Raw genomic sequence first — 15,733 nt, 5'->3', positions numbered from 1 at the left:
GTCTTTAATTGCTAGGTATCATGTGCCTAAACCCCAAAAAGAAATGGAATACCTAACACAGGACCAAGAAGGCCTAGAGTCCTCCTCTTTTTTTTTTTTTTTAATTTTATTTATTTTTTATTTTTGGCTGCGTTGGGCCTTTGTTGCTGCACGTGGGCTTTTCTCTGGTTGCAGCAAGTGGAGCTACTCTTGGTTGTGGTGTGCAGGCTTCTCATTGTGGTGGGTTCTCTTGTTGGGAGCACGGGCTCTAGGCGCACGGGCTTCAGTAGTTGTGGCACACGGGCTTAGTTGTTCCGCAGCATGTAGGATATTCCCGGACCAGGGCCCGAACCCGTGTCTCCTGCATTGGCAGGCGAATTCTTAACCACTGTGCCACCAGGGAAGCCCGAGTCCTCCTCTTAATTGCCCCTTTCACTATCTCTGGTGTTCAAAGAATCAAAACCAAAGAACCATATAAGGCAGGGAGGCAGCAGACACAGTATAAAAGCACAAGTTGGGAGTCAGGACCCACAGGCTCTGAAACCCGGCTCTGCCACTCACCAGCGGCACCATCTCAGTCCTGTTACCAAGTTCCTATGGCTTTTTACTTCTTCATCTGTCCAATAAGGATACCTCCCTGGGGTACAACGAGGTTAAAAGAAAGGGGCAAAGACACAATGGAACATTTAAAACATTAAACCAACTATAAGATATTATTAGCTGCCAGATTCAAATTTTAAGAGTAAAATTTAGGGACTTCCCTGGTGGTCCAGTGGGTAAGACCCCATGCTCCCAATGCAGGGGGCCTGGCTTCAATCCCTAGTCAGGGAACTAGATCCCACATGCATGCTGCAACTATGTCTGCATGCTGCAACTAAAAAGGTCATTCATTCTGCAACTAAGACCTGGCACAGCCTAAATAAATAAATAAATAAATAGTAAAATTGAAACTCCTTCCATGGCTCCTAAGCCCCTACACGGTCTGGACTCTCATCTCCTGCCCCTCTCCTTCTACCATTGCATTCCAGCCACCCTGCTCACTTTGCTGTCCTACCCCGAGCACAGAAAGAGGATCAGATTTATGCCACTTGCTGCTCCTCTTGCCTGGAACTCCCTGTCACTGGCTTTTTTGCATGGCTGGCTGGCTCTCATCATCTAGGCCTCAGCGCAAACGTCTCCTATTCAGTAAGGCCTTCCCTGGTATCTCTAGCTAATGCTGGCCCCCACCTCCCCTTAAGTCATTCTCTATTACTAAAATATCCTGACTTGTCTTGTTACAGTGAACATCCCTCTCAGAAATTACCTTATATATGCATTTGTTGCTAGTTGTCTGACTCTCTCAGTCTCATGTAAACCTTGCAATTTTAGGAACCATTTACCTTGCTCACTGCTGTATCAGCACTGCCTAGTAGAGTCTCTTGCATGTGGTAAATGAGCAATAATGACTGACAAAATGAAATCCACTCAACTGTAAGATTAGAGACCATGAGTCACCATAAGTCATTATTTCCCTAAGACCTAGCAAGGTTTCTGGCACATCAGATATGTTCGATAAATGTTAGTTGGTTGAAATGAATGAACATCTTCAAAATATTTTTTTGGAAATGCTGTTCTGTCTTTGAGAGCATCAATCTCAAAAGTTCGATAATATGCTCCTAAATAACTTCATTAAAGGAGATGATCTAACACTGAAAAGTACGTGACTGAGGTAAATAAAGTCCAGAACAAGGTGATAATATTAGCAATAATGTAGGCACCATCTAAAACAAAAACAAAAATACACACCCAAGAAGAAGAAAATAAAAAACACTCATTTCAACATTTCTGCTGAACGGAATTTGGAATCTCAAGTACATGAAGCGATTTCAATAACTCTCTCTTGGTTCAGACTAAATTGGGGTACATAATAAAAAAGTGAGTTTTATGATCCCATGTTCATTAAAAACATTTGAAACTAAAGAGTTGATAATTATTCCAAACATCCTAAATCTGTCTAAAGATAGGACTATCTAAAAGCAAAATTTCCCAAAGTAGGACTTTTGCATTAATAACAAATCCATTTAGGGCTCAAAACTGTCTTCTGCATATCCAAAAAAAAATAAATCAGTCCAATGTAAAACCTTTACAGGGAAACTTATTTCAGTACCACCCAATAATGTCTCCAGAATTAAGTTCATGTCAGGATTTCCATAATCAACCACAGTCTTCAAGGATCTAAAACTAGGCTATGACAGTTTGCTCAGGGCAAAGAAACTGACAATAAATGCTGGTGCCATTGTGCCTTAAAAATAGCTTCAGATTCAACCATTTGAAGGTCAACTTTGAAACCATAAAAATAGGGAAAGGAGTCTTATAGCTAGGAACTTCATAATCCTCCAAGAAGAACCTTTCCACATTCTCTTTGCTAACAAAAGGAATAACTCAATCAAATAAAAAATTATGAAGGGAGAGAGATTAGTGACACTAATCTAGACCGTGGTCCTAATTGGTCCCTAGACAATTAGGTTAGAAGAAAGCAAAGGTAGTGAAACTTTTTCTCACAAATATGTGAGAGTGATCATACAGTTTACTGGGCAGGAGAATGTAAGAAATCCTCTCCTGGAAAAGTAACTCCAAGCACATTTCCTATTGACAGTACATCAGTAACATCAACTTACAAATGAAGGACAGTACACTATTAAATCTTGCTACACACACAGAGATCTTTCAGTTAAATTGATGGAGCCAAGCGTCAAGGTCCAGAAATATAATTTGTGACCAAGTCTGTGTGACTGAGTCCAGGTGAGTAATAACCCATTCACTCACTGACATACTCCTTACAGACATGCAGGAAAAAAAATTAAAAGCTCTACATATTTTTTGACTGTCCTTCCAGGAGAAATACAGATACAACATCCTCTACTAACTACCTGATGTAAAACAGTAACCATCTAAGGGTGAGCAGACAATGGCAAGTGCTGATTCTCCATTTTAAATGGTTTAAGCTGTTATCATGGTATAACAGAAAGCAAAAACTTGAACTTGGGTTTCAACTCCAGCTCCTGGTACCAAGTTTTGGTGGAAGCATCTTATGCATTGTCAAGGCTGCAAAATTCAATACTGAAAACGAAGAAGGACTTCTGAATGTTGAGACTTCCAACAAATACGCTTGCCCTCTTATTCACTCACCCAACCCAGGAAGCAGCCATCACAAGGTCACCAGTTGGCACCTTTGATTTTCCTTACCTGGCACATGCCAAAGCCACCAGGGCAGCAGCAGCATTTTCTTTTTGCTTATGTGGGATGTGTCGGCCTGTGTCAGAAGTCTCCTCTAGCCAAGAGCACAGCAAAGTTTCGATTCCATTCAGACAGTCAGCAGGCTCCTTGGTCAAGCTCAAAGGCTGGCAGTCGCGAAGGCAGTTCAATAGCACCTCAGCAGTTATGTTACAGAGAGAGGGGTCTGTTCTACTCTGGGATTGAATAAGGGGGAAGACCAGCAGGAGCCCCATCCTTGACGTGAAGGGAGCTTGCTCGGGTTGCTGCAACAAGCCCTGGCGTTTGAGCAGGGCCAAAGTTTCTTCGTCACCTGAACTTTCCCTTTCATGCTGTTCTTCCAAGGCCAGCTGGCGCTGGGCATTCCACAGTCCTCGCAAGGCATTCAGGCGGTATTCCAGCAGACGGGCATACGCATTGCTCTGATTCCCACAAACAGAGCGCAAACGTTCTGCTAATTCCGTCGGATTCTTGGTCTCAAATGTTAAAATCTAAGGAAAGAACCAATAGAAAAGTTGGTATGTATTGCTTTCACCACTGCTCTCATCTATGGAAGCAAATCTATCCAATGGTATCTAAAAATGGTCCACATCAAAAAATCTTTTAATTGTGGCCAAAGCCAGGTTGCTGATAGAGATTTTTCTCCTTGGCACTTCTGCTAATGCTCCTATTAAAAGTGAGATTAGAACCCAAATTATGAAAATAATTAACTGTGGAGGTCAAAAGTTAATTTGAGTAGCTTATTTTAGAAAGTTGAGGTGTAAATATTTATTCAATGCTCAGGTTATAAATCTATGTCTCTAACTTCTATTACCAGGTAGGTTGTCAGTGAAAAGAGCACAAGTTTCATCTTCAAGATCTAATATACCAACTAATAAATGATTATTTATTATTCTTTGATTTTGAAGAACACTCCATTCTCACTACTGCTAATCCACTCTTTCAATTGGTGACATGGTATAGATTTATCCAGTTCACACTGATAATGGATCCACCCCTATTTTCTCACCAAGAACATACAAGTATCAGGAGACCTCCTTGAGATTTTCAGCAGCTGGAGAAATGATAAAACCATTAAATCCTCAATCAACTAGGAAAGGAAACAGCTATGAAGATAAAGAATCAAACTAAATTCATGATGCAAATAATTTACGCAAATAATTTACGCATATAAGTGTGACTAAGTTAAAATGAACAGACTGTTGTAACCAACAAATAAGAGGCCACTCTTGGAACAAGCACATTAAAACAGATTATCAGGCGCCAGAGGTATCTGGTTCTCAGTAGACCAGAAAGTCAGGGTGGGGAGAGGCTTGGAATAAAAGCAAAGAAAATTCTGTCAAGTCATTGGCACTGAAAGTTTAAAGGGTCATAGGTCACTTTATTTCTCTCATAAACCTCCAAAATATTTTTTTAATCTCAAATTTTGCCCTTAAAACTGTTAGCCCAAAAAAAAAAAAACTGTTAGCCCAATAAAACAACAAGAACTTCCAGAGAAATGTAAACCCTGTAGCTGCCTAACTTAGCTATACATGCAAGTCGCTAAACTGAACTGAAAAAATGTTCAGTTTGAAAACAAATTCCAATTCAAAAAATTAACTACGTATGTATCTCATTTAACTGATTTGAAAAAATATTCATTGTTTTAAAAAGTAACCAATTCAAACTTCAGTCCTACTGTGTCAGATCAGAAATAATATCCAAATGCCATAAAATTTCAACCAACAACTTAGCAATAAAAAGAAATGAACTAGTGATATCTACAACCTCAGTGAATCTCAATGGCATTTTGTTGAGTGAAAGTCAATTTCAAAAGGTTCCATCTGCATTATTCTATTTATATGACTTTCTGGAAAAAAAAAAATCTATAGTGATAGAGAACAGATCAGTGGTTGCCAGAGGTTGGGGTACAGGCAGGGTGTGACTATATAGGGATAGTATGAGGGAGTTTGGGGAGGCAAACTGTTCTATATCCTGATTGTGCTGGTGGTTACATGAATCTATACATGTGTTAAGATTCATGGAACTGCACACCCACTCCCCCAAAAAAGGTCAATTCTACCATATGATAATTTTAAAATAAAATTTAAAACAGTTCTAATCAGGCTATGGTTGTATTCAACTAGGTATCATTGGGTAAAGCAATATTGCAAATCATATTATTAAAAATAAGAACTAGGGACATTTAAATTTAGTTTTTAATACAACAGTATCAAATAATGATTGATTAAATGTCCTTTATCATCAAGTCATACAAATTGTATTTCCCTACCCTTTTGTCTCGATTCATCGAACACAAATTACCCTTTTGATTATTTTTCGCATGACAGCAGATAAAATAACTCCAAATTCCTTTAAAAACGATCACATTTCAAGGGCAACCATCTACCCTTAAGTAATTGTATCTAAGGAAGCTAGATTACCTTTTTTTTTTTTTTTAAGATCGCTCCCCAAAAAAGTCAGTAACCAGCTTCCACCATTACGATCAACAACCAAAGACTGAGACACTTTTAATGTGAAAAATGAAAAAATTTTAAATTTGATCATCTCAAGGTATGAAGATCTAAACAAATTTTGTTGCATTTTTTAAAATGCTTTTCAATACTGATTTTGTGATCTCTACCCAATACAACTCTTTGATATAAAATACATATATGGACTTCCCTGGTGGCGCAGTGGCTAAGAATCCACCTGCCAATGCAGGGGGCACAGCTTTGAGCCCTGGTCCGGGAAGATCCCACATGCCACAGAGCAACTAAGCCCATGTGCCACAACTACTGAGCCTGTGCTCTAGAGCCTGCGTGTCACAACTACTGAAGCCCTTGCACCTAGAGCCTGTGCTCTGCAACAAGAGAAGCCACCGCAATGAGAAGCCTGCCCACCAAAACGAAGAGTAGCCCCCGCTCACCACAACTAGAGAAAGCCCAGGCGCAGCAACGAAGACCCAACGCAGCCAAAGATAAATTAATTAATTTTAAAAAATTATTTTTAAATAAATTAATTAATTAAATACATATGTGCTCCAAATACATTTTTACTTATGCTACACTGAGCGGCAACTTATGTTATATGAAGCAACTACTAAAAAATTCAATACAGGCTTTTATTGGACACAAGAATCAAAGAACAATTCAGTAATATTAAACCCAGATATTTAGTTTTATTACCAATCTCAAACATAAGTGCTTCTGAAATACGATACTTCATGGTTCATAAAATGATGTATATGACAGAATCTGTAGCTAACTCCAAATATTAAGATTATCTGAAAAAATATATACTATACTTCTGTATTTTTCTGATGGTTCTATTTTTATAAGCACTTCAGTTATATTTTTGGCATTCCACTTGAAAGACAAATATTCTGAAAGGATTTGAGTTATAATATAATTAACCAAATATTATATAATACACACGCTTAAGTGACTGTTATGTTTATTGATTTAACAGTATCTAAAGCACACTATGCTTTCAGAAATCCATTAGATTACTCAGCATTATCCATTTCAATGGCCTTATGAAAACTAAGAACTGTCTGATATGCTGCTGTTTTTAAGAATTCTAAAGTTTGAAGGTCAGGGCCTAAAATCATTTTATAAAGATATCATACCTTTGGGTTTTAGTAAGTCAGCTATGGAGGATCTATTCTGGTACTTATGAATATTAAATGATTTGTCTCAGATCCTCATATAAAACCACTGCTGTTAGTAATAGCTCTTGACCAAGATAAAAGACTGTAATGTCATTATAAAATTAATACTTTTTCTTTAAAAAGGAAAAAGGCTATTCAAGGAAAAGGGAAGATCCCTGTCACCCTTAATCAGACGACAGGTTTGCTAACTGTACTTTGGTGACAATGCTGAAGTCACCCCAATTAAGGGAACGACACTCAAAGCAATTCATAGCCTTAATATAATTTTATCATACATGACATACATGTTTTTAAGCTAAACAACAATCATTCTAGAAAGCTAAGAGAAGGTAGGCAAAATATTCTTTGCCAGCCAAATCTGGCCTTGAACAAGACTCCAATATTTGACATAAGAAGTACAGAGGATCAGGACTTCCCCTGTGGTGCAGTGGTTAAGACTCCGTGCTCCCAATGCAGGGGGCCCCGGTTTGATCCCACATGCATGCCACAACTAAGGAGCCCACATGCTGCAAGGAGCCAGCGAGCCGCAAGTAAGAAGCTTGCAAGCTGCAACTAAGGAGCCCATGTGCCACAACTAAGGAACCCGCCTGCCACAACTAAGACCTGGTGCAACCAAATAAATAATAAATAAATATTTTTAAAAAAAGAATATAGGGCTTCCCTGGTGGCACAGTGGTTGAGAGTCTGCCTGCCGATGCAGGGGACACGGGTTCGCACCCCCCATGTGGGAATATCCCACATGCCGCAGAGAGGCTGGGCCCGTGAGCCATGGCCACTAAGCCTGCGCGTCCAGAGCCTGTGCTCCGCAAGGGAGAGGCCACAACCGTGAGAGGCCCGCATACCGCAAAAAAAAAAAAAAAGAAGTATAGAGGATCATCTTTTAGCCAATTTTTTTTTCATTTGGGAAAACACAGAACATATACCTGTCAGCCATGATGAGAAATGTAAAACGCCAACATGCATTTCAAGTAAATATGGTAGGGAGAATAAGAATATAGAGGCTTTTCAAGTAATAGAGAATACTGTATAAACACATAAGGAAATTAATTAGACTAATAATTAGTAGAAAAATCAAGATTAGGGAATGAACTACCATATTCCCCTAAATGTTAATCTCAATTTCCATCTACTTTGCTCTTCAGAATAGCAGAGATGTAATTCTCTAAAAGGGTCAAGATAGACACTATAAGATATATTATCTCCTACCTCTGAAAGAAATAGAAAGTAATCCCATTTTCAAGAATTTATCCTGAAGAAACATTCCAGAAATAAAAATGCACAGAGATTTTCACTACAGTCTTATTATAGTGGAAAAAGTGGAAGCAATCTCAATATTCAGAAGGGTTCAATTAAATTATAACATATCACAATGGAATATTATGCAATAAATAAAAAATAATTAAAACTACACAATAAAAAGGAGTATAAAAACTGTATATGGGGCTTCCCTGGTGGCGCAGTGGTTGAGAGTCCGCCTGCCGATGCCGGGGACATGGGTTCGAGCCCTGGTCAGGGAAGATCCCACATGCTGGGGAGCAACTACGCATGGGTACCACAACTGTTGAGCGTGCGCTCTAAAGCCCGCGAGCCCAAACTACTGAAGCCCACGCACCTAGAGCCCATGCCCCGCGACAAGAGAAGCCACTGCAATGAGAAGCCCGCACACAAGGAAGAGTAGCCCCCACTCGCCACAACTAGAGAAAGCCTGCGTGCAGCAACGAAGACCCAACACAGCCAAAAATAAATAAAATTTTTAAAAATGTTTTAAAAAATAAAATAAAAGAGCCTCTAAGGGTCTTAAATGATAACCACAATTAAACTTCACACTTTAACTCACGAGTTTTAGCCCCTAGCTTGGTGCCAAAACTAGGAGTGGACCCTGACTTGTCACCAGACTAATTAGCTTTGGCTTAGCCCTATAAAGCTTTCTCCAGCACACGGTGATTTTTCCTAGATCTCTGTCCAGCTGCTTTTGCGAGCAGGATTGTTAGGACTCTGAGGACTCCCACATATAAGAAATCACTGTTCAGATTCTTTTTCAGAGAAGTTCCATCTTGTCCTGTCCCTGCCCAGTTTTCATCTTTTGTCATGTTCCATGATCAGGGTCCCATTTTTCCATCTCCCTGCTGATGTGGCCTGAATGTCCATACCACCCAGTCTAAATCCTACCTATCATTCAGAACCCAGCTCTGCTCCACCGCCAACTTTGAAAAACTCTGATTTCCTCCCTCTTTTCTTCCTCCCTCTTCCCCTCCCCAGAATAACTTTTTGGTGTTCCCGTATTGTCCAGGATATACCTCTATCTGAGGGTCAGATACCTCTATCAGAGGGTCAGATACAAACTCTAAGGATAAATGTGTCTGGTATTTCAATAGGAAATGTATCAATGATTTGTTTTTAATAAATGATGTCCATAAAGGAAATGTAGTGAGTGGTATATAGAGTGATTCTTCAAAGCTGATCTGAGGCATAGAGTCCAAATCTAAAAATTTCTCTGTTACAAAATCATTTTTTTCACCAACACAAAATCTTGACAAAGCCAATACAGATCATCTTCCTATGCTTAGTAATCAACAAAATAAAATTTGGAGAAAGATGTAGAAATGAACTCTCAAAATGGTTTCAACACTATAAATTTTATTATTAGGAGTATTTAAAGAAAAAAGATATCTATGCAAGGACTAACTTTACCTGTTATTGCTTGAATTACGTACTTAATGTAAAGACTATCATTGTGATATATTCACCAAATGCTTAGCATAAATATATCTTAGTAAGAAAATCACTGTTGACAATTTACAAATACAAAAATATAACAAAGAAGGAAATTATAGAGCTCCCAATATGTGTAACACATACCACACTCTACCATAATGTTATTTATATCTGTCCCCCCTTTCAACTGTGAGCTCTGAAAGGGGGAGACCATGTCTTATTCATATTTGTACCCCCAGAGCTTAGCACAGTGTCTGGCAAATAAAAGTTTGATAAATTAATGAATGAAAAGATACATAAATTCCAAGAATAATTCTCTTAAGATGTACATCTGGTTCCCACTGTACATCTGAGTAACCTTCTCTCACTTGGACTAATTGTGATTCTGCCTTCTGGAGCAACGGAAAATAATTCTTCCTCTTCCATGTAAGACTATTTCAATTAGATGAAGAAAATATATGTGACAGGGAGGGAACATGAGGATATGAGTTAGGGCAGTTGCTCAACCCTGGCTAAACATTAGAACTGCCTTGAGAGCTTTTAAATAATACCGAATAGGTCCTACCCCAACCCGATTAACTCAAAATATCTAGGGATGGAACCTAGTTTTCATTTTCTTTTTTTTTTTTTTTTTTTTTTTTTTTTTTTTTTTTTTTTTTTAAATTATTGATTTATTTATTGGCTGTGTTGGGTCTTCATTGCTGCGTGTGGGCTTTCTCTAGTTGCGGAGAGCGGGTGCTACTCTTCGTTGCGGTGCGTGGGCTTCTCAGAGCGCAGTCTCAGTAGTTGTGGCACACGGGCTTAGTTGCTCCGCGGCATGTGGGATCCTCCGGGACCAGGGCTCAAACCCGTGTCCCCTGCATTGGCAGGCGGGTTCTTAACCACTGTGCCACCAGGGAAGTCCCCGTTTTTTTTTTAACTCCACAGGTGAATGCAATGTGCAGCCAAGATTACAAACCACAGAGTTAAGGAAACTAGGTTCTAGCCCAGCCTCTGCAAATAACTCTCCCCTTAGGCATTTTACTTAAATTCTCTCAGTCTGTGTTTCTACATCTATAAAATGACGGGTTTACACTGTTAAGATCAAAGGAAATAATGTATAGGGAGTGCTCTGAAAAACTTGAAACTGCTAAATAATTGTTAGGACATTAAAGATGCTTCCTTATTTTGGACCAGGTCACCACCAAGAAAGGGAACTTTTCCAGATAACCCTATAAGGAAGACCCAACTAGATAAAACCTGGGAGTGCTGAGGGTGGGGTAAAGGAGGTTTGAATTAAACACATGCTTCATTTGAGCCACCACCATTTTTTAAAATGTTAATATAATCTTAATACATTAGTAGAATTTCAGTGTCAGAAGCAAGGGAGGTAATAATCCCATTTATATTCTGCAATGGTCAAACTATAACTGGAATATCCTGTTCAAAGTACCTCATTTTAAGAGGTCTTAAACAGACTGTGTGTCCAGAAGAGGTGATTTGACTAATCTGGCAATCACGTCACATGAGAAATGGTAAGGAACTAGGGATGCGTGGCCTACAAAGGTGAGTTGGAACAGGGAGCTGCCTTCATAAATTTCAAGGGCTGTCATGTGGAAGAGGAAGACTTACTCTCCTCCCTTATTGCTCCAGGAGAGGCAGAAACAGGAAGTTACTGGGATGCACAGCCTAACAAACAACTTGATAATAATTCAAACAGAATTCCTGGATGTATTTACTCTTCAAAAAAGATTCTTGGGATCCAATTATAAACATTGTTTCAAAAGGTCTAGGATTACCCTGGAATCTGCATCTAAAGCAGGCTCTCTGGATGACTCTGGGTAGTCCTTTTTTTTTTCTTTTTTAATATAATGACCTTTATAAAAAGGCTTATTTTAATGTAATTCACACACCATGAAATTCATCCACTTAAAGTATACAATCCAATGGCTTTTAGCGTATTGACAGTTGTGCATTCATTACAATTTTAGAACATTTGCATCACCTCCAAAAGAAACTCTGTACCCATTAGCAGTCACTCCCCATGTCCCCCCAAATCTTTCAGCCCTAGGCAATCACTAATCTACTGTTGCTATAGATTTACCTATTTTCTTTACATTTAATAGAAATGGAATCATACTCTGAGGGGTATTTTGTGACTGCCCTCTTTCACTTAGCATACTGTTTAAAATTCGTCCATGTTGTAGTATGTATCAGTACTTCACTCCTTTTTATTGCTGAATAATATTCCATTTAACGGATATACCATATCTTATTTATCCATTCATCAGTTAATGGACACAAGTTCTTTCCATTTTTTGGCAATTATGAACAATGCTGCTATGAATATTCAAGTACAAGTTTTTGTATGGACATAGCTTTATAACCAAGAGGGATGAAAACATAAGCGTGAAACTGCCAAATCATATGGTAACTCTGTTTACCTTTTGGAGGAACTGTTAAACTGTTTTCCAAAGTGGCTGCACCATGTTACATTCCCACCAGTAATGTATAAAGATTTCAATTTCTCCACATTATTGCTAACACTTGTTATTATCTGTCTTTTGATTAGAGCCATCCAAGGGGGCTTGAAGTGGTAACTCATGTGGTTTTGATTTTCATTTCCCTGAAGGCTAATGATGTTGAGCATCTTTTCATAAGCTTTTCATCTTTTCATAAGGTCATTCACTTATCTTCTTTGGAAAAAGGACAGTCCATTTTAAAAAACAATAATTTTACCAAGCCAGTAAGGACAGTAAGTTCAATGGACAGAAACACATCAAATACATTTAAATCCACAAATTTATAATATTTTTTTAAAAACCCACCATTGGAGGATGTTGGCAAACCAACCCTATTTTTGGTAAACTGGTTAATATAGCGAAAGAGTCAATCATTTACCCTGCCTTTCTTATATAGCCTGTCCACCTAGGTAAGCAAACTGTTGACAAAAGAAAACTTCTCTGTATAGAAGAATTCCAGCTAATAAATGAAGGAATGACAGGCTATCACCATTTTGCAATCTCAGTGTACTAGATCTAGGCACTGAGCTTTAGCAGCTGCAAAAATAAGCTGACATTATGTGCCTAATGATGAAAATATACACCACCACCCGTAAAGCAATCTTGCCAAAAAATAAAGGAAAAACAAAACAAACTTAAACATGATGGAACTGTGGTCTAGAAGTGAGATTCAAATATGAATTTACAGGAAATAGAGAGGACAGAAAAAAGATGTTAAACTATACCAAGGGGGTGCAATAAGCATAATCTAGACCATAGGAAACTCAACAGGACAAAGAACCAACTTTCTTCAACAAATAAATTGCAAGGGAGAGGAAAAAAAAAAGAGAAGAGAAGGAGAAGTAATATGTAGTTTAAAAAACATTATATCCTTATTTATATCCTCATCCAAACAACCTTTTAAAAATATTAGCATAATCACAATTGGAAATGTGAATGCTGACTGTGTATTTAATTATTTTAAAGATATGAAATATTATGATTATGTTTTTTTAAGGAATCCTCATCTTTTAGATACATATTGAAATACTTATGGATAAAGTGATAGGATGTCATGGATTTACTTTAAAATAATATGGGAATAATATGGGAAAGAGAAATAGGTGGCAGCATAGGCGAAACAAGTCAGCCATGAGTTGAAAATTGTCGAAGTTGGTGATGAGTACATAAGGGTTCATTATGCAATTCTGTCTACTTTAATATTTTGGGGCAATTTTCCAAATTTTTATAAGAAAAGTGTTTTTTAAAAAAAAGCTTGCCAAAACCAAAAGCTTAAGAGGTTCTAAGAGCCCCTCCACTGGTCACAATCAAGAAGAAACTGGATGGCTCTTTATTACAGTTCTTGTAATGTAAATGACACACAAGGATTTCTTCTTCAAATGCTAGGATTCTATTAAAGAGAGCAGTCTTTAAAAAGACTAGCTAAAAAAAAAAAAAAAAGACTAGCTAAATCACCTCAATTAGCCACTTAATTTTGCTAATAGAAACTTTAATAAAAACTTAATTTTGCTAATAGACTCTCAAAATTGTGTAAAAACAACTATGATTAATCTAGTTTCCTAAGTAAATATATTTGCTTAAATGCTTACCCTTAAGGAGCACAACAAAAGAACAAACAAATTAATCAAATGAGGATATACATTTTAAAATTACTTTTTTTTTTTTTTTTTTTTGCGGTACGTGGGCCTCTCACTGTCTTGGCCTCTCCCGTTGCGGAGCACAGGCTCCGGATGCGCAGGCTCAGCGGCCATGGCTCACGGGCCCAGCCGCTCTGCGGCATGTGGGATCTCCCCAGACCGGGGCACGAACCCATGTCCCCTGCATCGGCAGGCGGACTCTCAACCACTACACCACCAGGGAAGCCCTAAAATTACTTTTTAAAGTGCCAAATACAATTCATCCCTAAGGTACAATTATTGTTAGTATGTGCAATATGTTTATCATCAAACAATATACTTCATGAGACAAGGGCATGATAACATTTTCTGGGATTGATGACTAAACATCTGTTCCCTCAAAATACATGCACAAATATACTATCTTCCTGAGCAGCTAGGTTATAGTTACTGCCTCCCCCCACAAAATACTATTTTACCAACTTATGTTTAGCCAAAAAGATTTAACATGGGATAGAGTAAAAACAGAAACAAACCAAACAGAAACCTAAAAAGCATGCCAAATCATGTAATGAGTACCAAAGAATCACTGGATTATTTTCACGAGAAGGAAGAATGTGTGCAGAAAATATTAAGTTTAGTGGTTAGGAGACGAGGCAAGAGAAATAATACATATAACACAGTATCTGTAGCATATGTATTAATTTAACCAAACCCCTTCTCTACATTACTACAGTATTCAATATCAACATTTTTACCTTCTTATTAGTGTAGTTTTTTGTTTGTTTTTGCATTCTGAACTAAATTTTTTAAAGTTTGTACTAAATTTTATAAAATTGCTTAGAAAAATCTCCTGGTAAAATGCAAAAGAATCAAACTACTGAGAAGAATGTGAAACAATAGTAATTCTTAGACACTTCTGGTAGAAACATAAATTAGTACAGACACCTTAGGAAACAATTGGTATTGTCCAGTTAAAATGAAAATGAAAAAAAATAAAGAATTGTTTTAGCTCCTGGTGGCTGCTATGACAAATCACCACACTTAGTGGCTTAAAACAACAGATATTTATTTTCTCACAGTTCTGGAGGCCAGAAGTCCAAAATCAGTATCACTGGGCCAAATTCCAGGTGTTGCTGGCAGGGCTGCACTCCCTCCAGAGGCTCTAGGAAAGAGTTTGTTTCTTGGCTCTTCCATCTTTTGGTGCCTGCTGGCATCCTGGGCTGCAGCTACATCACTTCAATATCTGCCTCTATGATCACGGGGCCTTCTCCTCTTATACTCGGTGTAACTTCCGTTGGCCTCTCCTCTATTAAGGACACTTGTGACTGCATTTAGAGCCCACCTGATAATCTAGGATCATCTCCCCAGCTCAAGATCCTTAACTTAATCACACCTGCAAAGATCCTCTTTCCACATAAGGTAACATTTATAGGTTCCAGGTATTAGGACCTGTTATCTTTAGGGGCCATCCTTCAGCCTGCTCCATGCATATAGCCTACAATACAGCAATCCACTCCTGGGTAATTCCCTACAGAAACTCTTGCACATTAACACCAGATGACAAGTACAAGAATATTTACAGTAACATTGTTTACAATAACAAAAAAAACCAACTGGAAACAAATATTCATCAACAAAATGGATACACTGTGATGTATTCAAATAATTACACAGCAGTGAAAACAGAAGTACAGCTACACACATCAGCATGGAAGAATCATGTAACACATGTGGAGCAGAAAATAAAGCAAGTCACGAGAATTACATATGGCATACTACATTTATATAATAAGGTCTTAAAACACACAAAACTGGGGCATTCCCTGGTGGTGCAGTGGTTGGGAGTCCGCCTGCCGATGCAGGGCACATGGGTTCGTGCCCCGGTCCGGGAAGATGCCCACATGCCGCGGAGCGGCTGGGCCCGTGAGCCATGGCTGCTGAGCCTGCGCGTCCGGAGCCTGTGCTCCGCAACGGGAGAGGCCACGGCAGTGAGAAGACCGCGTACCGCAAAAAAA

The 15,733-nt window shown here is 38.5% G+C and overlaps 1 protein-coding gene across 1 annotated transcript in view; it reads right to left on the bottom strand.

The window, feature by feature from the left end:
* Positions 1-15,733, bottom strand: part of HECTD4 (HECT domain E3 ubiquitin protein ligase 4) — a 185,576-nt gene that overhangs the window by 134,819 nt on the left and 35,024 nt on the right. The window contains exon 2 of the mRNA XM_024741407.1: positions 3,205-3,722. Within this exon, the coding sequence (XP_024597175.1) occupies positions 3,205-3,722 (518 nt within the window). The remainder of the gene's footprint in view (positions 1-3,204; positions 3,723-15,733) is intronic.

This window comes from Neophocaena asiaeorientalis, unplaced genomic scaffold, assembly GCF_003031525.2.
Source record: "Neophocaena asiaeorientalis asiaeorientalis breed wild unplaced genomic scaffold, Neophocaena_asiaeorientalis_V1.1 scaffold648, whole genome shotgun sequence".
In the NCBI taxonomy this organism is placed as follows: domain Eukaryota; kingdom Metazoa; phylum Chordata; class Mammalia; order Artiodactyla; family Phocoenidae; genus Neophocaena; species Neophocaena asiaeorientalis.
This window is presented reverse-complemented; position numbering and strand designations above follow the sequence as displayed.